The sequence below is a fragment of the Stegostoma tigrinum genome, chromosome 25 (assembly GCF_030684315.1).
Source record: "Stegostoma tigrinum isolate sSteTig4 chromosome 25, sSteTig4.hap1, whole genome shotgun sequence".
Taxonomy (NCBI): Eukaryota; Metazoa; Chordata; class Chondrichthyes; order Orectolobiformes; family Stegostomatidae; genus Stegostoma; species Stegostoma tigrinum.
In genome coordinates, this window is record NC_081378.1 from 43,662,308 (window position 1) to 43,686,283 (window position 23,976).

Here is a 23,976-nt window from a genome sequence, read left to right on the forward strand (position 1 = left end):
TTGGTTATGCATAAAAAGTGTAAATGAAAAGGTTGAAAGGAAATTTAGTAAGACATATTCAAAATCATGTATATCTCCAGTCATAGTAGATTTGGGAAAACTATTCCAACTGATGGAAGGATCGAGATTGAGAGAGCACAGACTTAAGCTATTTGGCAAAACAAGCAATATTTTCACGCAGCAAGTGGTCAGGACTTGGAGCGCAATGCCTGAGCTTTGATTTGATTTGATTTATTGTTGCAGATATTTATGGCAAACAACAGCAAAAAAAAGTTCTTTAGAGCTTTCAATCTCCAACAACATTTTAAAACAGAAAATTAATGCATCAAAACGCAAATAGTGTTGTGGAACCGGATTGAACTGAAGCAATTAAGAGGGACATGAATCATTATCTGAAAAGGTAGGACGTATGGGGCTACAGTGGGATGTCAGGGGATAGCCTGAGTCGAACTGCTCCTTTTGAGAGCTAGCACAGGTGCAAATGGGCTGAGTGGCCTCCTTCTGTCCAGTAATCATCGTGTTATTCCAGATAACAGTGATGGTTTTGACCCTGAGTCAGAAAGTTGTGGTTTGGACATCCCAGTCCCGAGACCTGAAAGTATAATTTATACCTTTTTAAAGAATTGGAATGATACTTCAATGGTGCACTGAGGGAGGGCTGCCCTGTCAGAGATGCCATTTTTCAGAGAAATTGTGGTCCTTTGAAAAGAATCCCATGACTTCATCCAATCCCAACAATTCTGGTCTCTCTGCTATGGAAAAGATGTGAAACTTGAAAGGGTTCAGAAAAAATTGACAAGGATGCTGCCAGGGTTGGAGGGTTTGAGCTACAGGGAGAGGCTGAATAGGTTGGGGCTAATTTCCCTGGAATGTCAGAGGCTGAGGTGTGACCTTATAGAAGTTTATAAAATCATGAGGGGTGGAGGTATCCTAAACTAGGATCCAAAGAGGATCTAGATATAAGGTGGGAGGGGAAAGATTTAAAAGGGACCTAAGGGGAAACTTTTTTCACAAGAGGGTGGTGTGTGCATGGAGTGAGCTGCCAGAGAAAGGCTGGTCCAAATGCAACATTCAAAAGCCACCTACATGCCCACATGAATAGGAAGGATTTAGAGGGATATGAGCCCAATGCGGGTAAATGGGACTAGATTAATTTGGGATGTCTGGTCAGCATGGACAAGTTGGACTACAAGGCCTGTTTCCATGCTGTATACCTCTATGACTGTAATACAATGCAAAGCAGGGCACAGATTTCCCCTGAAACAAAAGTAGAGATTGCTGGAAAAGCTCAACAGGTCTGGGCTGCATCTGAGGAAAGAAATCAGTTAATATTTTGGGTCAGAAAAGAGTTTCCCAGAGAAAAACAGGTGGACAGACAAAGGAGTGGATAACAGTCTGGGTAGGAGCATGAAAAACTGTTAATGGAGACTGTTATTGGCTAAGAATGCATTGTGTGTCACAGCAGAGTATGTGATTACAAAGCCTGGTGTGTGGGGCTGGGGTCTAGGACATCGGAGAATTTAAGACCTAAAGTTATTGAAATTGATATTAAGTTCAGAAGGCTCTACGTCCCCAGCAGAAAATGGGGCGTTGATTTTCCAGCATAACGACGAGCTTCACTGGAGAACTGCAGGAAGCCTGAGACAGAGATATTGGCCAGGGAACAGGGTAGTGTGTTAACATGGGAGGCAACTGGAAGCTCAGGGTCCTTTTTGCAGGCAGAACATCGGTGTTCTGTGAAGCAGTCACCTCATCTATGGTTTGCTTCATCAGTGTAGAGGCGACTCACATTTTGAGCAGCGAATACATTAGACTAGATTGTGGGAAATGCAGGTAAAGGGCTACTTCACTTGGAAGGTATGTTTGGGAGCTTGAATACTGAGGAGGGAGCAGGTAAATGGGAAGGTGTTACACCTTTGCTGGTCGCAGGCGAATGTGCTGTGGAGCTGTGGGGTTAGTTGTGAGTGAAGGAAGAGTGGACCAGGGTGTCCTGGAGGAAACGGTCCTGCGGAAGGCTGACAAGGAAGGGGAGGGAAATATGTGATAACAAAGTGTGGAGCTGGATGAACACAGCAGGCCAAGCAGCATCTTAGGATCACAAAAGCTGAGAACCCTCTCCCCATTCCTCTTTTCTGATGAAGGTTCTGGGCCCGAAACGTCAGCTTTTGTGCTCCTAAGATGCTGCTTGGCCTGCTGTGTTCATCCAGCTTCACATTTTGTTAAATTGGATTCTCCAGCATCTGAAGTTCCCATTATCTCTGATCACAATTTTAACCTCACTGAGCAGCGTCTTCCAGGGATGCCTAACCTGAAGAAGTTACCCTCCTCCCTCCGGACCAACCTCAGCGGATCTCTCTCCCACTGGAACTCTCTTGTAATCCCCACCTATACTCTCCTCGTATCCATCTTCAATCCACCTCCCACCACCTATCTTCTCCTGTATCTATCTTCAATCCTTCTCTCCTGAATTTATTTCAGAACCCTGTCCCCATCCCCCTTTTCTGATGAAGGATCTAGGCCAGAAACATCAGCTTTTGTGCTCCTGAGATGTTGCTTGGCCTGTTGTGTTCATCCAGCTCCACACTTTGTTATCTTGGATTCTCCAGTATCTGCAGTTCCCATTATCTCGGAGGGAAATATGTGTCTAGTGGTGGTAGGAAATGGCAGCTAATGATTTTCTGGATGTAGATACTGTGGGATGGTGAGTGAGGACAAGGGGGACCATATTGCTGTTGTGGGAGGGAAGAGGGGGGTGAGGGCTGAAGTGTGGGTGACGGTTTGGAACTGGTTGAGGGCCCTGTCGATAATGGCACTGGGAAATCCATTAGGCGCATATTGGCAGACAAGTAAATTAGCACAAGAATGGAAGCTATGACTCTATGCAGAAAATTGTGAAGTGATATATTTAAGTTGGATGAATGAGGAGAGACAATATCAACCAAATAGTGCATGTTAAAAGAATTGTAGGAATAAAGAGACCTGATGATGAGCATTTGCAATTGTTTGAATGAAGCAAGATGTGTTACAAAAGCTGTTGGGAAGACATATGGGATCCTTGGATAAATTGACAGAAGCATTAAATATAAACGTGAGGGTGTTCTGCTAAATCAGAATTTCCTGAACCTTGTTTCACTCTAACCCCAATTTGATGTTTGAAAATTGTTGTCAGTCCTCTGGAGGATCTACCAGGAGGGTGGGGAGGGGCAGGGAGAACATGTATGAGAGCAGGGGGCAGAGGGCAAAATAACTATGAAAGTGAGGGATGGGGGTCAGGGCTACATTGCTGCGTCTGAGCCTGAACCCCAAAATTTCAGCCTGCGATTCCAGTCAGGGTCCTGCTTCCACTTTAGAAAGCACTGTGTTGAACATTTATAAAACCCTGTTTGAATCTCAGGTCCAATACTTCAGTCAGTTCTGAGGACCACATTTTTGAAGGAAGTCAAGGCCTCACCATAAGTACAGGGAGGTTTCCTAAGTTAGTAATAAAGAACTTTGTTTATGTGCAGAACCTGGAGAAATTGTTCCACTTACAATGGAGAAAGTGCAAGGATGTTCCAATGAAGGTGCTCAAGTTTTTGAAAGTTTTTGGTTGAGGGAATGAGAGGCACTGCCCCCGGTGGCAGAAGAAAAGACCTGAAGATACATTGGCAAAGGACCAGAGCCTTGATGAGGGGATTATTTCTAAGTAATAACTTGCTCTGATCCAGAATACATTACCAATGATAAACATTTGCAGAACTTCGGGGAAAGGGTGAAGATATAAAATGTATTGGATAACTTACACTGACAAGACAGCCAAATGTACTCTGTAGCAATCTGTGATCCTACAACATCTATTTGAATGTAAAGGCCAAATGAACAGCCACTGCTGCCAACCTTGAGATTCCTCCAATTCTGGCTCGAATTATGGCCCTGTTCTCATTACCATATGGGAAATGGGCAACTAGGGATTTGCGGGAGTTTTTGCAGAAACATAGAAAGGAAGTTCCAGAGGTTTTCCACTATGCCAGAAAGAAGGAGCCTGTTTTCTACTTGATGACAACAGAAAGTTGTTTAAATGTTCAGGAAACACTTCCCTGAGTGACGGGCATTTGGATGATGTAGCATTGTGGGTGCAGAATCTGTAATCTTCCAACACATGCTGGTGGAAATAAGGAATTTAGATAATCTCACCCAAAATATCTGAAACGCTTTGAGAAATACTATGGCACAGTGGCTCAGTGGTTAGCACTGCTGCCTCACAGCACCAGGGACCTGGGTTTGATTCCACCCTCGGGTGACTGACTATATGGAGTTTGCATGTTGTCCCTGTGTCTGCGTGGGTTTCCTTTGGATGCTCCAGTTTCCTTCCCAGTCCAAAGATGTGCAAGCTAGCTGGAGTGGCCATGCTAAATTGCCCCACAGTGTCTAGGGATGTGAAGGCTGGGTGGATTAGCCGTGGGAAACGCAGGGTTGCAGGGATTGGGTAGGACACTTTTTGGAGGGCTTGTGTGAACTCGATGGGCTGAATGGCCTGCTTCCACACTGCAGGGATTCTATGATGACTAAATACCCAGGAAAAATACACGTTGCATGCGACCCCATGAAATTTTATACTTGGGGTGGCAGTGATTGGACAGAGAAATGGGAAGCAATACAGATAATTCCTAAGCTCCATGACCCTCTTCCAACCACTGGGCCTAACACACTCCCAAACAGCACAGTATTGCGCCTTTCCTTACCTGTATTTTTTAAACATTCCCATGGCCCGGATATGAATGGTTACCGTTTATTCTGTGGCAACTGGACAGCTGAGACACAAGGAGGAGAATCTCAATATCTAGATTCTCTTCAGACTTCTCCTTTGGTCATTCAGAAGAAGAGAGCTTTCTCTACTCCACATCCCCATACATTTCCTTCTACCAGGGATAACACGGGCCAAGCCTGACCAAGGTTAATGAATAATGAAATGAGTGGAGAATTCAATTTCTTTTAGGAAATACGTTACCTTTTCCTTATTCAGTTTCTTTATGGCCCAAGTTGTGTCTGTGGAGATATGTGTAGCTTGGACGACTACACCAAAGCTGCCTTTCCCCAGATCTCGTCCAAACTGGTAGATCATCTGAACGACAATTGAAAGAGACATTGTGAGTAACGGATGACAGTTAATGCAGCAGTCGTTAAAAAAAAACTCACTACCGATATTTTAATTGTGACCCAAACTAACACAGTTCAATCAGGTCGTTTTTCACTGGCATTTCTGATCTCAGCTCCCTCAGGAACGTGGAGTATACCCGAAACCTAACTATTCCCTCGGAGTGTGTGATGGTCGGGGGAATTCTAACCATCCCCCCTTTCCATGGCAGGAGTTGCTGTACCCGGCCTTCAGTATCCAAAAGTGATCACTTCCCCCTTACCCTCCGACAGTGACCACCTTCACTCTCTGCCAGAGATCACCCTTCCTCACAATCTGACAGTGATCTCCCTCTCTCACCCTTTGACAGTGATCACCCTCCCTCACCCTCTGACAGTGATCACCCTCGCTCACCCTTTGACAGAGATCACCCTCCCTCACAATCTGACAGTGATCACCACCTTCACTCTCTGCCAGAGATCACCCTCCCTCACCCTCTGACAGTGATCACCCTCACTCACAATCTGACAGTGATCACCACCTTCACTCTCTGCCAGAGATCACCCTTCCTCACTCTCTGACAGTGATCACCCTCCCTCATCCTCTGACAGTGATCACCCTCCCTCACCCTCTGACAGAGATCACCCTCCCTCATCCTCTGACATTGATCACCCTCCCTCACTCTCTGGCAGTGATCACCCTCCCTCGCTCTCTGACACTGATCCTCTCTGACAGTGATCACCCTGTGATAATGATCACCCTCGGGCAGTGATCACCCCTCCCATCCCCATTTGTTTTCCTTTTCTCATGGATTGTTAATATTTCAATGATGTCAGTGAAAATGTAATGGAATTTCTCTCTGGTGTGAGGAACTCCTCTGCTGGCAGAGCACATGAGCAATACAAATTGACCCTGAAGACTTTACTCTCAGAGTGGTGCAATTCTCTCAGGGATACTGGACTAAGTGGCAGCATTATTCTGGTGCATGTACCCCACCACACCCAAAATAAATCCCAGGCATTCAAGCAATCATGAGAGGACAAAACATGTTGAGTTGTCTCTACACACAACACCTATTGAAAGTGACAGGTAGTCAATGGAGGGTGTTCTGAATAAAAAAGAGTGCTAGCAAAGCTCGTCAGGTCTTATCAGGTCTACTTATGTAAGATACTGTTTACATATATTTGAGGCACCAGAAGGTGACTGAATGGACCCCACTGTACTTGGCCGAAAATTCTTATATGGTGACCCTTCCCAACTGTGATTTGGCAGCAGCTGACCCAAGCTTTAGTGCATCCCTTAGCATGTGGTCCTGTACGTTAAAATGCACCAGTCTGCAACACTCGGTTGAGGTCAACTCCTTGCACTGGAAGATCAATGAGAATGCCTTCACTCTAGGCCTCCTGGCCTTTACTGCCTGCCTGGGTGCTACAGAGGACATATGCATCCATATAAAGAGGTTCTTTCCTCTACAGTGAGCACCTGTATGTAGATTTAGAGACATTGCAGGGAGAGTATCTGCATGTTGAATGCTCCCTTCACTTACCATATATTACAGCTTTCAAGCTGAAACATTGACTAATCCTCTTGATTTGAGATCTCACTGGCGTTCCTTAATTGGATAAAGAACCATTTTCCCTATGCTAATTAGGAGGCATCACTGAGGCAACCCTATAGAGTGACTGTTACCCTCTCACCCCCAAGTAGCCTCAATTACTTGTGAATCACCCAAACTCCTGTTTCCCACCTTTGGAAGGAGCATCTAGCCACATGTCAGGTGATCCACAGCTATCGCTGCTGTTGCTGGTTGTGTCTATCCATCCCTGACTTATGCGGATAAGTTGTCAATTCCTACATGCTTATTCTCAGTGTTTTTAAAATGTCAACTCTCTAGCTGCTTCCAGCAAGCCCTACCATTTGGTAACATTGCACGAAGTCCACACACAGGCTTAAACAAACAAGCGCAGTGAGCAACAATAGTAAACAGACTCACAATCAAACGCACATCAACACAGGGCCTTTCCATTTCCACATCCCAGCAGATTATCGACATGACAGTACCCACAGAGTCCAAAGAGCCATGGTGCTCCCTTCATCCACAATAGCACCTAAGCACACCACCCGACACATGGGTGGCTTTCAGTGAGTGGTTGTATACATCATGGGTCTAAGATCAAACCAGAGAGAATGTGGCGGATACAGGCATCAGTGAGATGACCTACAAGATAAAGGCACTGGAACACTAGTACCTCGAGCTCATTGTTCCATCCTCCATGTGCACATCAGGCAAGGTGGCTCAGCGGTTAGCACTACTGCCTCACAGCGCCAGGGACCTGGGTTCGATTCCAGCCTCGGGTAACTGTGCAGAGTTTGCACATTCTCCCCGTGTCTGCACGGGTTTCCTCCCACAGTCCAAAGATGCGCAGGCTTGGTGGATCAGCCATGCTAAATTGCCCATAGTGTTCAGGAGTATGTGCGTTTTAGGGGGATGGGTCTGGGTGGGGTGCTCAAAGGGGTGATGTGGACTTGTTGAACTGATGGGCCTGTTTCCACACTGTAGGGAATCTAATCTTCAGTAAGGGTGATTTGGTCAGGGGGAGAAATCTACCTCAGAGGCCACCATAACTGTACTTTGGGCATGTGTTGCAGGTTAGGATTATTTAGGATCTAACTAAGGCAATTGAAGAAGTTCAGCTGGGATTTTTAGATTGATCTGCAGCCTCTCTGCAATCTCTACCTGTCCTCATTGAAGCGTTCACAATGTGCCACACTAACAGTAGATTTATATAGGAAGCTCCTGGACCCACAGACTGTTCAACTGGAAATCACTCTTGACAAAAGACCCACTTACATTGCAGAAATTGTACAGCAGGGCAGTAAGACTGTGCGTGTGTGTGCGCGTGTCTGTGTGAGTCGATTTGTATTTGATCACCAAGTCTTGAGGTGGGACTTAAAGCCTGTGCTTCTGGCTCAGAGGTAGATGTACTACCCACTACACCATGAGCCATCCTTTAATCCCAGTTAAGCAGAAAGGGAATTATTTACAAAGTAAAAACTAGGAAACTTCAACTTTTTCTGCCTGGTCAAAATAAACCTAATTGTCAGTATATTCAATATGTGAATGAAGTAAACCATGAAACTTATTTAAAAGATCAAGTTCATATAGTTGGAAGTAAATGTAAAACAAGGAATAACATAATTGCATTGACAATCTGTCAGGCAAATCAGTTAAGTTAAGTATATCAGAAATGTTCAAAATGCAGTTTTATTATACGACTGGGAAACTGTACACTAGAAACTGGAGTTTCAATAGATCAAATGCCCTTTCTTTATCTTCATTTGTCTAATGTTTTTAAAACAAGGCATTAATTCAAATAACATTAGCTATTTTAGAAGACCTGTGGTTACAGCAAGGTAGCTTTGAAGGGAGATTGGAGCCATGATTTAAGACTTTTTTCAATGTATTTTCAGGTCCATTTCTTTCTGTCCTGAGTCAGATCATAGACAGACATCAGGAAACACCTACTATTAGTGGTTTAAATAGGATGCCAGAGAGGCAGGGGATATCAGTCTGTCCTTTATATTGTGAAACCTACTCTATAATTCACCTGAAGGACCACTGGAAGGAAAGACGCTCTGCATAGTTACAGTTTGGGACATTCTTAGCCCTGATATCCTGCCATGCTCCTCGTTCATTGATCCATGCATCACTCACAGAGTAAAGTTTGCAGTGCCACAGCTTTATACTTGTGTGTTGAAAATTACATCGTGGGACAACAAAATATCCACAAGTAGGTGTGCTTTCCATCTTTCAAAAGTGAGCAGCATATTTTGTGTCAGCCATTTAAGTATCAACCTTTATTATGTACATTTTTAATCAGGTTTCAGTTATCAAAACATTTGTGTAATAGGATTCTTGGCTGTAGCTCAATGGTACACCCCCCACCCCCAATCCCTGAGTCAGTAGAGACTTGAGCATGTAATCTGGACTCAATCATTCTGCATGTAAACTTGGATTTTCACTGTGTCAGGATGACTCAGGAGTTCCTTAAAAATGACGATGCGTCCCAATTCCAGGATTCCAGGCCTCGTTCCTGGGCTTTACAATCTGCACCAGCTCCTTTTACAGCCGTGGGCCAGTGCAGTTCAGGAGTACACACCCAGTGATTACAACACGCCAACTCCATTGCTTTGTTCGGCAGGTCCCTGTCCTCTGTGATCTCCATGGAGCTGGGTCAACTTTTCAAAGATTTGTGTTTCAATTCACCTCAGATGTAGTGAGTCATCGTCCACGCAAGGGGGCTGTTTGAAAAATACGCTTAAATGGTTCTGCTACACTCATATGTCAGGTCCTGCACACCTCCCTAAAACAATCTCTCCTGGCCCTTCATGCCACCATGCAAATTTGTGCCTCACCTCTGACTCCTCCATGGCCCCTCAAACTATGGCATATCTATGCCTATTAACTCACCATATACCGTGTGGAACCAGTGAACCTCAGGGTGACAGTAGATAACCTGTTAGGCAAGTCAGTTAAGATAAATGTATCAGAAATCAAAACATAGTTGCATTATATGAGTGGGAAACAGTACACTAGCACATGAAGTTGCAATAGATCAAATACCCTTTCTTCAGGGTGTAAAAAAAAACTTTAAAAGCACAGGAGCTTAACAAACAGAAGCATGAATCAAGCCTTACCCCTCAAACCTGCTGTGTTATTCAAAAAGATCATGGCTGACTCCTCTTTCATGGCAGCTCTACACAGCTCTCAACTCTTTGACACTTTTAAATTGACCTCCTCTTTAAATACTTACTGTGTCTAGCCACCCCAGTCCTCTGGGGTAGAGAAATCCTGACATTCTTTAATATCCAGGAGAAGAAATTCCTTCACCCCTCAGTTTTAAATGAATGTCCCTTTATTCTGTGACTATGTCCCTAGTTGAAGGTTCGCCCACTAATGGAAACATCTGCTCAACGTCTACATTAGGGACATTTAAGGGACTTTTAGACAAGCACATGAAAATGCAAGGAATGGAGGGGTATGAAGCAAATGCTGGCAGGAGGGATTAGTTTAAATTGGTGTCCTGTTTGGCATAACATCATGGGCCAAAGGGTCCTTTCCTGTGCTGTACAGTTCTATGTTCTAGGTTCTACCTACACTCCTCTGAATTTTGAATGTTTTGGCAAAATCACCTCTCAATTTCTAAACTTTAATGAATAAAGGCCTAACCTGTTTAGCCATTCTTCATAAGCCAACCCCTCATCCCCAGAATCAGCCTAACAATCTCTTTGGAACTGCCACTAATGCCAGTACTAACAGTTATGGAGATGTTCAGTATGGAAACAGGCCCTTCAGTCCAACTCATCCATAATGATCAAATATCTTGAATTAATCTGGTCCCAATTGCCAGCATTTGGCCCATATCCTTCAAAACTCTTCCTATTCATGTACCCATCCAGGTGCCTTTTAAATATTATAATTGTACCAGATTCCACTGCTTCTTCTGCCAGCTCATTCCATTCACGGGCCACCCTCTGTGTGAAAAAATTGCATCTCAGGTCGCGTTTAAATTTTTTCCTGCTCATCTTAAACTTATGGTCTCTAGTTTTGGACTCCCCTACCCTGGGGAAAAGAACTTAGCTGTTGAGCCTCATGATTTTATAAACTTCCGTAAGGTCACCCTTAACATCCAAAGTTCCAAAGAAAATAGTCCCAGCCTATTCAGTCTCTCCCTATATCTTGAACCCTCCAACACTGATAAAATCTTTGTAAGTCTTTTCTGGACCCTTTCAAATTCCACAACACCTTTCTTATAGCAGGGAGACCAGAATTAAATGCAATGTTTCAAAGGTGGCCTAACCAAAGTCCTGTACAGCCGCAATATGATGTTCCAACTCCCGTACTCAATTCACTGACCATTAAACGTAAGCATACCAAATGCCTTCTTCACTATTCTGTCTACCTGGGACTCCACTTTCAAGGCACTATGAATCTGCACACCCTTTCTGAAACTGTAGGCAATCCCAGTTAGGGTTTTACTGATAACCCTGTTCAATTGAAACAAAAATTCTCTATATATAAACTGCAACTCCATTGTGATAAAGATCAAAATTCCATTTACCTTCTAATTATTTGCTGCAACTGCATACTAACATTAGTGTTGGTTCAATAAGAACACCCAGATCCCCCTATGCGGCACATTAACATATTCTCTCTCCATTTAACTATTACTCTGCCTTTTGATTCTTCCTACCTCCTTCCTTTCTGCATTAAACTCTATCTGCTAAGTTTTACTAATTCACAGAAGTGATCTGATTCCTTATGTCCTCATTACAACATTCCATCCCATATGTTTTTGTAGCATCTTCAAATTTGGATACCTTACACTCTGACCCCACCTCCAAGTCATTAACCCACTAGTTATGTTTTACCAACCTCAGAAAGGCCCATTAATCCTGAATCTGATTTCTGAGAGTTAGGAAATCTCAATCCATGCTAATACATTACCCTCAATTCTGTGAGCTGCCACCTTGTGCAATAGTCTTTTATGTGTCATCTTATCGAATGCCTGCTGAAAATCTAAATACACTACATCTACTGGTTCCCTTTTATCAATTCTTCTTGCTACATCCTCAAAGAATTCTAGCAAATTTGTCAAACACGATTTCCCTTTCCAAAAACCATGTTATGCCCTTTGATTAATTAATTTAATACATTAAACTTCGCAAAATGTCCTGCCATTTCTTCCTTAATAGTAGACTCAAGTATTTTTCCAACTTACTGAAATTTCCTGCTTTTTGTCTCAATAGTTAAGCAGGAGTGTCAGATTAACAGTTGTCCAATCCATTAGAACCTTTTTGGAATCCATAATGTTATAAAATATTTCAAGCAATGCCTACGCTACTGCTGCAGCCAGTTCAATGTTTGTGCAAAATTAGAAGGCATCAATTTAGGATAGATTTCCTATTTGACTTCCTGTTGACTAGGAGAAAGTGTGGCAGAGTAATGAAACTGTAGAACTTGTTACCAAATGGAATAGTTTGGATGATTAATGTCTACGTATTTGAGGAGAATATTGATACATAAGTGAGAAAAAAATAAAGAATGCTACAAATATGGTTAGATGAGAAAGGAAAGGAGGCTCAAGTGTAACATACACATCTGAAGTGGATTGACTAGGTTGAATTACTTATTTGTGTCCTATCTGTTCTGTGTAGCTTTATGTAATATTCCCTTACAGGTTCATGAGATGTCTGACCTGATAGCAGCCAGTCCCTCATACAAATGTACTCCTTTTGTAAATTATTCCGTTTGTTGTAGCAAAGTAACTAACAAAATGGTGATCAGATATCCTCAAAGTTTGTGTTTGCTTTGATCCCCTCTGAAGGATGGAAATGTCAGGGTCAGTGCTGTTGTGTGATATCTGAGTTTGACCTTGAGGCTCCCAGTATGAGCTCCCAACAGCATTTATCAGCAACAAGATGATAGGACAATTTAGTGGATGAAATCAACATTTTGTGTCTCTAATAAATGGATCCCCATCTTCAGTTAGCGACCAAAATGAGCAAATACAGTAAGAAAATAATACCAATTCATTTACAAGCGATTCACAGTTAGAAGATTATAGATTCTATTGCTGGGTAAGTGCAACATGATAGTTTTTGACTGTCATTCCAATCTCAGAACAGAGTGCACTACTATGTTTCCCATTATCTCCATGTCAGCCAACTTCTCAACATCTCTGAGAAAAACATGCTACATTTTTGAATTGATAAACAGGTTTGTACTGATCATCTTTTCCAAAAATTCCAATTGAAATAGTTTAAACTTGTCACATTATAGGCCCAGACAATTAACAGAGGAAGGAACCTTTCATATTGCCTGTATGCTGGTTTGGTACGTATGGCCTAAGGACAAAACTATAATGAAAGATAATAATTTCATGACTATTAAATAAACATACTTCATCAAGCTCAATTGCCAGGCACAGCCTAAATCACCCAAAATATGCCTTTAATAACATCATGCTAATTGTCTTTGATTAGCTTAGGTATTTTTGAAAGCTCACTCATGGTATCGTAAACAATTCTATGATTTTGTCCACAAATGATCTTAAGCTGATTGATCTAAACTTTAGACTAATTATTCTTCTGAGCAAGGTGTCTTATGTGAGCTGCTCTCCTGTTCCATGGCGAAGTACTTGGGAAGTATTGATTGATGAGCGAGAGCCTCTATTATCTCCTACTTTGGCTTCTTTCAACAACATTCAGTGATTAGTGATTCATCTGCTTTGTGTTCTATCAATTTGATCAGAAACCATTAGTTTCTCCTGGGGTTGTTTAACATGGATCTTTCTGATCCCAGCGCTGAACTCATCCTTTGCCAATTTATGTGACCCATGTCATAAGAATGTTTTAAAAAAAGCCGCCTGAGTAGACTTATGTGGCTCTCCAACGTGTTCTGCCATTTAATATGACCTTGACTGATCTTCTACCCCAACTTCCCTTTGCTGCTCTCTCCCTGTAATTCCTTTTAAAGTTCAATATTCTAACCATAGCAACGTAAATGTATTTAATGACAAGAGCATCTACGCTTTGGGAAAGAGAATTCCAAGCATTCACAATCCTTTAAGTGACAAAATTTCTCTTCACTTCAGTCCTAGGTGATGAACCATTACATTCTAGACTTCCCAGTCGGGAGAAATCCCCGTTTTACTTGAGACAACATTAACTTTTTTGTTGGTTAAAGTTCATGAGCATACAGTTGCCTGCCACTTCAACACACCACCCTGTTCTCGAATCAACATATCTCTGTCAGGGTTGCTACAGTGTTCCAGCAAAGTTCGGCACAAGCAGGATGAACAAGAACTCATTTTCCACTTGGGAACTTAACAGACTTCCAGACTTAATATTGAGATCAACAACTTTTGGGCATGAATTTTCCCATGTCCTTACCCAAACCCCACATTGCAGGCCTTGTTATCACATAGTCTGCTATTACACACAACCCACTGTAAGCCATCAACAATCCCCAGGAACATATATTCAATCACCCCCACCCCATAATCAGATAATTATCCACTCCCTTGTCTGTCCAACTGCTCTTCTCTCTCTTTGGGCTCTATCCCCATCTATCATTTACTCCTTAGCATCTAACCCATCCTATCTTCTGCATAAAAACCAGCATTTTCCTAGCTACCATCAGTTTTGAGGGCCACTTGACCCAAAACATTAACTCTAATTTTTCTCCACAGATGCTGCCACATCTGCTGAGCTTTTCCAATAATTTCTTTTTGTTTGTTATTAACCTTTTGTATTTAACTTTATTTTCTTTGTGCAGGATTCCCCTCATTCATTTCCTCCATTTATTCTCCATGAATTCCTTGCCTAGATATTGTAGAAATTCAATTATTGGCACATGAGCCTCATTGTCTTCATTAAACCTATGCATGGACCATGTTTTGAACAGCAGCAACCACCCTTCTCCCACCCCACCAGCATTATTGCTGATTGTAAGTACGCCACCAAATCACCCAATGAAACAACAAAGCAAGTAACAATTAACAGGCTCTGCCTGTGAGGGGCAGTGCAACAATAATAGAAAGAAGAAGGTAGTATAGTGAAAGAGAGGAGGATTAAATCAAAATGTTCTTGGGGTTAGGGTTTAGGTTTAGAGTTAGAGTTAGGGTTAGGGTGAGGACTAGGATCGGGGTTAAGGTTAGAGTTAGAGTTAGGGTTAGTGATAGGGTTAGGGTTAGGGATGTGGCGAGGGATGGGGATACGGTTAGGATTAGGGTTAGGACTAGGATTGGGGTTAAGGTTAGAGTTAGAGTTAGAGTTCGGGTCAGAGTCAGAGTTCAGGTTATGTTTAGGGACAGGGCATGGGTTAGGGTTAGTGTTAGGGATGGGGCTCGGTTATAGAATTAGGGATGGGTGGTTTGGGTTTAGTGTTAGGCTTAGGGTTACGATTGGGATTAGATTTAGGATTAGCATTAGGGTTAGGATTAGGGTAGGGGTGGGGTTAGGGTATGAACCCAGGCCAACTGTGCCCATCTCTCTCTAAGGGCCTTGACAGTTTTGGTAGACACTGTGTGCTGTCTTTCCATGGACACCCAAATTCAAACATAGCCTTGGAAGACAGGCAGGCAGTCGGGACTGATGACCCTCTCCACTCCATCAGCATTGTTTTTCATTTTATATCCATAATGGTCTCAGACACAACTGGGTGTTTTACTCCCCACCACCAAATCACTATTGGGGTTTTTTTCCCATCTTTTTCCTAAATAGTAAATCATCTATGTTTCAAATTGAATAATTTATGTACAAGTCCTATTAAGGTTCCACCAGAACGATATTAAGAGAACATTGAGTACATTCAGGTTAGTTGTGATCTAATTTCAATTGGTCTTGCTGGAGTTTTATAGAATTCAGTCGGTCTTCTGGTGCTATCAATAAGTGCTAAATTCACAAGAAATGGCTCTGCATGTGGCAAAAGCCTCAGATTCCATATCAAGGCTTCCGATCAGATCACTTGCTTTTGGGCAACAGTGTTACAATTACCGTTCCCTGGCCCTGCAGCTTAGGATTGAATGCAGATATTGAGAGTGGGGCAATGTGGGATGTGAGTATGTGGGTTCGTAGTAGCATAGTATTCATTTATTATGGTTTCAGCTCCATGGCCACTCACAGCTTCTATTGTGGCTTTTCCAACATGGGCAACACTGTCTCCTCCACTGAGGTGTGGATGTGCAACCACACATATCCCTGGTGTTACTGTAGCTATTGCTATTTTTGATCTACAGATGCTATCTTGGAGAGCTATTTGAGAACTGCCTTCCTATTTAATAAATACAATCAAAGCGAATTACCATTGCCAAAGTAGCAGATGTAACTATTTTACTTTGACTGAGTAGTGATCACAAAGTCAACAACACAAACTTAGAATTGGGACCCACTGTATGTTCTATGTAGCATTCAAATATAATAACTTTTTAAAAATAAATTCATCTAAATGTGTGTTCAACATTTAGCCATTGAAGATATTTATTTCATGTCTATTTCAATATTGAAAGCATAGAAAAAAAAGCTATTGAATATAACACATGTCAAATCAAAGTCATAAGCAACAATATTTGTTAATGGAATAAAGATTATAGAGTCACAGAGCTGTATAGCATGGAAGCAGACCCTTCGGCCTGAACAGTATGTGCCGAACATAATCCCATACTAAATTAGTCCCACCTGCCTGCTTCTGGCCCGTATCCCTCCTAACTTTTCCTATTCCTGAACTTATCCAAATGACTTTTAAATGTTGGAATTGTACCTGCACCCACCACTTCCTCAGAAAGTTCATTCTACATGTGAACCATCCTCTGTGTAAAAATGTGTCCCTAATCTTGAAACCCCCATCCTAGTGAAAGACAACTACCATTAGCTCTATCAGCTTAGCATGAGAGTGGGAAGCAAGTCAGTTTAAAGGAAAAAGAAAGTGTTGTTTATCAATTTATTGCAAACAAATTATCATTAAACTTTTGCATTATAATTAACTGCAATGTTTGTACATTACATTATCTGTAAAATATTCCCATTAATTGTCAGCAACATTCTTTTGATGGGTCCATTGACTCTGGGTGAAATCCAGTTAGATTTTCATGCCTAATTATAACCTGCTCATAGGGTCCCCTATAACTATTTCTCTTATTTTCGATGCCACTGATATTCCAGGTCTAATTGAGATGAACACTTCACTGCAACAGCAAGGAATGCTTAGTGGCCAATGCAACTGCCTATTGAATGGGTTAGTGCACTATCCCAGGGTTTAGAATGTCCCTTGGTCCAACAGGATCAGAGTATTAATTGGCCCAACAGTTACCCCCAGCAGCAACAGCAAAACAAATCAAGAAGATATTTTTAATTATTGCTGTATTAGTTTGTGGCAGTCAATTTACAGTTAAATGTATTGGAAAAAGGTTAACGTTAGTTCAGATAATTTGTAACAGCGGTGAATGCAATACAGGTAACTGGAGATCCACTGGCGACAGTTCAATCCTATGTAAAACTAATTCAGTTGGCTCTCGGCATGTATTTTGAAGATTATCTACTCATTATTAACTTAAATAACAATGAACATTACTGTTTGGCCAAACACTTTAACCTCTTTGAGGAAGTGGCATCTCAAGGACTTGAGGTAACAAACAGGTGCGAAAAATAATCAAGAAAGCTAATGGAATGCTGGCCTTAACATCTAGAGGACTGTGGTATAAAGATGCAGAAGCTATGCATGCAGTTATGCAAAATGCTGGTTAGACCCCACTTTGAGTACTGACAACACACCTGGACACCACACATTAGGAAGGATATATTGGTCTTGATGGAGTACAATGTAGGTTTACAAGAATGGTACCTGGTCTCCAGGGGTTAAGTTATGATGAGAAAATGCACAAATTAGACTTGGTTTCTCTAGTATTTAGAAGGAGTGATCAGAAGTATTCAAGATGTTAACACGAAAAGACAAAGCAGATACAGATAAACTGTTACCAATCTTGTAGACCTTTTTGTGTGTTTGGTTGCAGATGTAACATGGTCACTGAGGCTCCAATGAAGCCTTGGTGTTTGTCCCACTTGTTTTTTTAAGCCTCAGTTTGCTGGAGTGGTTGGCATCACTTCCGGTTCTGTTTTTCAGTGGTTTGTACATCGGGCCCAGTTCAATGTGTTTGTTGATGGAATTCCGGTTGGAATACCAGGCCTCCAGGACTTCCCTGTCTTGTCTCTGTTTGGCTCGTGCTATTATGGATGTGTTGTTCCAGACGAATTTGTGTCCTTCTTTGTGTATGTGTGTTTATGCCAGTGAGAACTGGTCATGTCTCTTGGTGGCTAGTTGGTGTTCATGTATCTTTATTGTCAGTTTTCTTCCAGCTTGGCCTATGTAATATTTCTCACCGTCCTTGCATGGTTTTTTGTATTTTGTAATAGTTAGATTGGTTGTGGGTATGGGATCCTTTACATTGGTCAGTAGCTGTCGCAGGGTGGTTGTTGGTTTGTGGGCTACCCTGACACCTAAGGGTCCGAGTAGTCTTGTGGTAATCTCTGATATGCCCCTGATGTACAGCAGGGTGACTAGTGTGTCTGATCGTGTTGTGCCTTCTTGTTGTGGCCTGTCAAGGAGGTAATGGTGGATTGTGCTTTGTGGATATCCATTCCTTTGGAAAACTCTATACGTGCTCTTGTTCTGCTTTATGCAATTCTGGATTGCTGCAGTGTGTCGTGGCTCATTTGAATAATGTCCTGATGCAGCTCTGTTGGTGGGTGTCTGGTTGCTGGTGTAATTAAGTATCTGGCCCACATGTGTGGTCTTTCTATGTACACTGGTCTGGAGATCCTCATTGTTCTTACGTTTCACCATTGTGTCCAGGAAGGGTAGTTGGTTATTTTTCTCTTTTTTTTGTGCATTTTATTCTGGTGAGCATGTTGTTTATGTGTCGGTCGGTTTCTTCTAGCCTTTTGTGTTTGATCATGACAAAGGTGTCACCTACATATTGGACCCAGAGTTTGGGTTGTATCGTGGCAGTGCTGTCTGTTCTAACCTTTGCATTACCGCTTCTGCAATCAGTCCTGATAGTGGGGATCCCATTGGTGTTCCATTGATTTGTTGGAATATACGGTCATTGAAGGTGAAGTGGGTTGTGAGGCACAGATCCAGCAGTTTCAGGGTGCTGCCCTTGTTGATGCTGTTGGCGTTGTGGGGTGTCTGCCTTCCTGATTTGTCCAGCAGTGTGCCAACTATCTCTTTGGCTGGGTTGATGTTTATGGATGTAAATAGTGCTGTTATGTCGAAGGATAGCATTACCTTGTTCTCTTCTATGCTGATGTTCTTGATGATGCTGAGAAATTCTTGGGAGGAGTAGATGGAGAGGGTAGTGTTGTCTACTAAGTATTTCAGTTTCCATTGTGGTTCTTTGGCTAGTCTATGTGTTGGCATGCCTGGAATTGAGATAATGGGCTTGAAGAGAACCCCGGCTTGTGTACCTTAGCGAGTCCACAGAAGCAGGGTTTGCTGGATCCGTCTGGCTTCATTTTTTTGGTGATCTGTCATGCTGATATCTCCTGAATTGTGTAATTTCTTCAGGGTATGGAGGTGCCATACAATTTTATAAGTTGTTCAACATCAGTACAAAAATAATAATGTCAAGATTTTCTGAGAATGGTCGAGTTAAGACCACAAGACCATAAGACATAGAGTGGAAGTAAGGCAATTTGGCCCATCGAGTCCACTCCACCATTTAAATCATGGCTGATGGGCATTTCAATTCCACTTCCCTGCACTCTCCCCGTAGCCCTTGATTCCTTGTGAGATCAAGAATTTATGGATCTCTGCTTTGAAGGCATCTAAAGTCCCGGCCTCCACTGCACTCCGTGGCAATGAATTCCACAGGCCCACCACTCTCTGGCTGAAGAAATGTCTCCTCATTTCTGTTTTAAATTTACCCCCTCTAATTCTAAGGCTGTGCCCACGGGTCCTAGTCTCCCTGCCTAACGGAAACAACTTCCCAGCATCCACCCTTTCTAAGCCATACATTATCTTGTAAGTTTCTATTAGATCTCCCCTCTACCTTCTAAACTCTAATGAATACAATCCCAGGATCCTTAGCCGTTCATCATATGTTAAGCCTACCATTCCAGGGATCATCCGTGTGAATCTCCGCTGGACATGCTCCAGGGCCAGTATGTCCTACCTGAGGTGTGGGGCCCAAAATTGGACACAGTATTCTAAATTACTCTGGAACAACTTTCCTTGGACTTTTCTTATGGTTTTACGGATGGATGTAGTCTGATATTCAGTGCACAGCATGTGGTAATGAGAAAACAGTGCAAATTACCCCGTTAAGCTCCTCTGATAATGGCCTCTGAAAATCTGATTTATGAGTCTTCTGCTTTCCAAAAGATTGCTTTACACATGTCTGTATTCTTACAGAAAGAGTTTAGCTTACAGTATTACTTAAGCAGCATTAACAAGCACTTTCACAAAAGAGAAACATGGCAAGGTATTTCTTTTTGGTGCTTCAACATGTTTCCGCATGCTTACGTAGTCTTCAGAATCAATGCTAGTTTCCAAGTAAAGATTGAAGTGTCACTGCTTAAATGATAAACATTATCCCCACTTCATAATCTATCAAAGCAGGAGCTCCCTCCGATTCTATTTTGTTTAAAAAATGTAAATCTGAGAGTTGTTGTGTCCAGAAGTGAACCATTTATTAAGAGAACCAGGGCAGAGAAAAGATCGAATTTATGTTTTTGGCAACTTGCCTTGGATGTTTGTGGGTCATGGTTACTGTTTTGGAGCCGAATCAATGTATGATACAAAAAAACACCTAATGCTATTGAGGTGTGCCTTTCCCAGAATTTTGGCTGGAGCTGAATTCATTTTTTTTAAAAAAAAGCATACTCATATCTGATTTCAAACAATGGAGGCTTTGGCCTCTATGGTAATCGTTTGTTTTGATTTTCTTTGGGCTATCCACTTTTCTTCCCACAGTGTGTACAAAATGTAAGCCGGAAGAAATGTTGCCGTAGGAAAAGAAGGCCAGTTACTATGACAATTCATTACTAGGGAATGTAAAAGTGACTGGGAAAATGGAGAAGGAAAGGCAGGCTATTTTATGTTCCTTACCCTAATGAGGTTACAAATAACCTTTCTTCAGATACATAAGAGGGTAAGATGGAGCAGAAGTTGGTGAAAACGTCCTGTGACCCTATTCTACCATTCTAGACATTCATGGCTGATCTTTGACATTACCTCATATTTATCTAAGGCAGTACAGAACACAAAAAGATACAATTTGTCAAAAAATATTCATCCTGCATTTGCCAGGACAGTTCACAAGAAATATCAATGTGAAAAGAAAATAATGTTTTATACTGCATGAATGGCGAGGGCAGATTTATTGGCAAGGGGACCCTCATTTATAGAAACGTTTCCACGGAGAATGCATCATTTAAATGATGACTACAGTTAATGACTAAGCTTTTCTTTAGAAGCAGGTTGGTTGACTTTGGTCAAGGGCTTTCTCCGTGAAATGAAGCTGAGAATGACTGTCACTTGTTTCGTTGAGTTAAAATAGGGGTATATATGTTTGCCCTGCCTCCAAAGAACAGAGCCTTGTGTATTTACCTTTATAGCTTGCAGTATGAGCAAAGTGTATCAGACTGTGATCCCCACTGACAATTTTAAATTGGTCACCAGCATAATTCTTGGCACGCTCAAGATTATTTAGCAAATGCTGTCCAATCATGAAATACACGTGTAATTTTGGACATGGTGTTTTGAATTTGTAATCATTGCTGGTTGAATGCAATTAATACCTTCACTGTTGAAAACTATTGCAGGGACATTTTGGATATCTTTCAGTAGGCCAGGATACACAAGCATTCAATGAACCTCAGCTGTGGGCTTACCAAAGCCCTGTATTACAACCTCCTTACACTTCTATTCCAAGACTTTTGCAATATTGAGAATCATCACATTTGCCTTTCTAATTCCTTGTTGTACTTGCGAGTTAAATTTCTGTATTTCTTGTACAAGGACACAAAAATCCTTCTGAGCGCTAGCATTTAATAGTTCCACTTCATTTTAAAAAGTTTTTCTTTTTTTATCAAAGTAACTGACCTCACGTTTTGCCTCATTTTATTCCACCTGCCATCATTTTGTCCACTCACTTCACTCGTTCTTTGCCAGGAAACTAATCCAAGCGACAGGCTTAGCTTCCAGCCAGATGGAAATATTTTGGTGGAGGCCACAACAAGGCGGGTCTGAGCTCAGATTAGATCAAACCCAGAAGTGGGGAGATGATGGCTGGGGCTTCCAGGAAAGTATGTGAGTCAACACAAATGGATGATCATAGCAGGGTTTTAGCGTTAGGGAGGGAAGCATTTGGAACATAGCTCCATTATTTCCTGAAAAGATGCTGCCTGAGAATTTCCAGCACTTGCTGCTTTTTATAATAAAAGATTACAGAACTGGGGATGAAGGGATCAAAGGCAAGTTGAAAGATAAACTGAATGATTGGTTGATTTATTTATCATCATGTGTGCTGAAATACAGTGAAAAACTTTTTTTATGAGTGGTAGAGGCAGATCATAGTAAGCAAAGGATGTGCTAATCAAAAAGACTCAGAAAGAGATAAACAGTTTACATTGAATAGTGCCTCACTAGGTGAGATCAATGTTAGCAAGATTAGCACTATTTGAGGCTAGAGAGTCCATTCATCAGTGATAGTAGGAACTGCAGTTGCTGGAGACTCTGAGATAACAAGGTGTAGAGCTGGATGAACACAGCAGGCCAAGCAGCAAATGTCCCGAAATATCAGCCTTCCTGCTCCTCTGACGCTGCTTGGCCTGCTGTGCTCATCGAGCTCTACACCTTGTTATCTCGAGTCCATTCGTTAGTCTGAAATTGGCCAGGAAGAAGCTGTTCCTGAACCTGCTCGCATCTATGTTCAGGCTTCTGTATCTTCTGCCTGAGGGAAGAGGTTGTAGGAGAGCATTACCAGAGTGTGATGGGTCTTTGATGATGTTATCAGCCTTTCCACAGCAGTGAGCCATGTAAATAGAGTCCATGGATGGAAGGCTGGCTTCTGTGATGGTCTGGGCTGTGCGCACCACCTTCTGTAGTTTCTTATGGTCCTGGGCGGAGCAGTTGCCACATCAGACCATTATGCACCTGGACAGAATGCTTTCAATGGTGCATTTGTAAATGTTGGTGATGGGCGTTAAGGACGGCCAAATTCCCTGAGCTGTCTGAGGAAGAAGAGGTGTTGTTGTGCCTTCTTGATTGTCACATCTACATGGGAAGTCCAGGATAGCTTGTCTGTTATCATCACTCTGAGGAAGTTGATGACCTTCACCTTCTCAACCTCAGTCCTGTTAATGTAGATGGGGGTGTGTTCTCCTTCATGGTGTAGAGGTTTGGAGCAAGTCAAATGTTTTGTGGAGAAGGCCAGGAACAGGCTGTCTGATGGTGCAAATTTAGAAGGAATGATGAAACAAATATTGAGGCATTAAAACCCATTGCTGTGGATCTGGCAGACCCAGAAAGCATAACTGCTCATTGCTACAGTCAAAACATTGAGTGACAATACAGCCTGGCCTCTTACTTGATCCAAACATTTTTTTATGTTGTTTTAAGCTTCCTTTCTGTCCTTACATTTCTTTTCTCACCTAGCCTTGTACCATCATTAAAGCAAGGTACAGTATACTCTCTGTCTCTTTCTTTAAGTAATTTTGTTAGATTGTAAAGTGCTGAGGTCCCAAACGATACCTCATGTTGCAGCTGTACAAAACTCTGGCACGGCTGCACTTGGAGTATTGCGTACAGTTCTGGTCGCCGCATTATAGGAAGGATGTGGAAGCATTGGAAAGGGTGTAGAGGACATTTACCAGGATGTTGCCTGGTATGGAGGGATGGTCTTATGAGGAAAGGCTGAGGGACTTGAGGCGGTTTTTGTTAAAGAGAAGGAGGTTAAGAGGTGACTTAATAGAGACATACAAGATGATCAGTGGATTAGATAGGGTGGACAGTGAGAGTCTTTTTCCTCAGATGGTGATGGCTAGCATGAGGGGACATGGCTTTAAATTGAGGGGTGATAGATATAGGACAGAAGTCAGAGGTAGGTTCTTTACTCAGAGGATAGTAATGGCGTGGAATGCCCTGCCTGCAACAATAGTTGACTCGCCAAGTTTAAGGGCATTTAAATGGTCATTGGATAAACATATGGATGATAATAGAATAGTGTAGTTTAGCTGGGCTTCAGATTGGCTTCACAGGTCGGTGCAACATCGAGGGCCGAAGGACCTGTACTGCACTGTAA

At 42.2% G+C, this 23,976-nt stretch overlaps 1 protein-coding gene across 1 annotated transcript in view; it reads right to left on the reverse strand.

Annotated features, from left to right (window-relative positions):
* The window catches only part of LOC125463257 (serine/threonine-protein kinase 33-like), an 84,885-nt gene that overhangs the window by 34,197 nt on the left and 26,712 nt on the right, over positions 1–23,976 (reverse strand). The window contains exon 3 of the mRNA XM_048554298.2: positions 4,988–5,101. Within this exon, the coding sequence (XP_048410255.2) occupies positions 4,988–5,101 (114 nt within the window). The remainder of the gene's footprint in view (positions 1–4,987; positions 5,102–23,976) is intronic.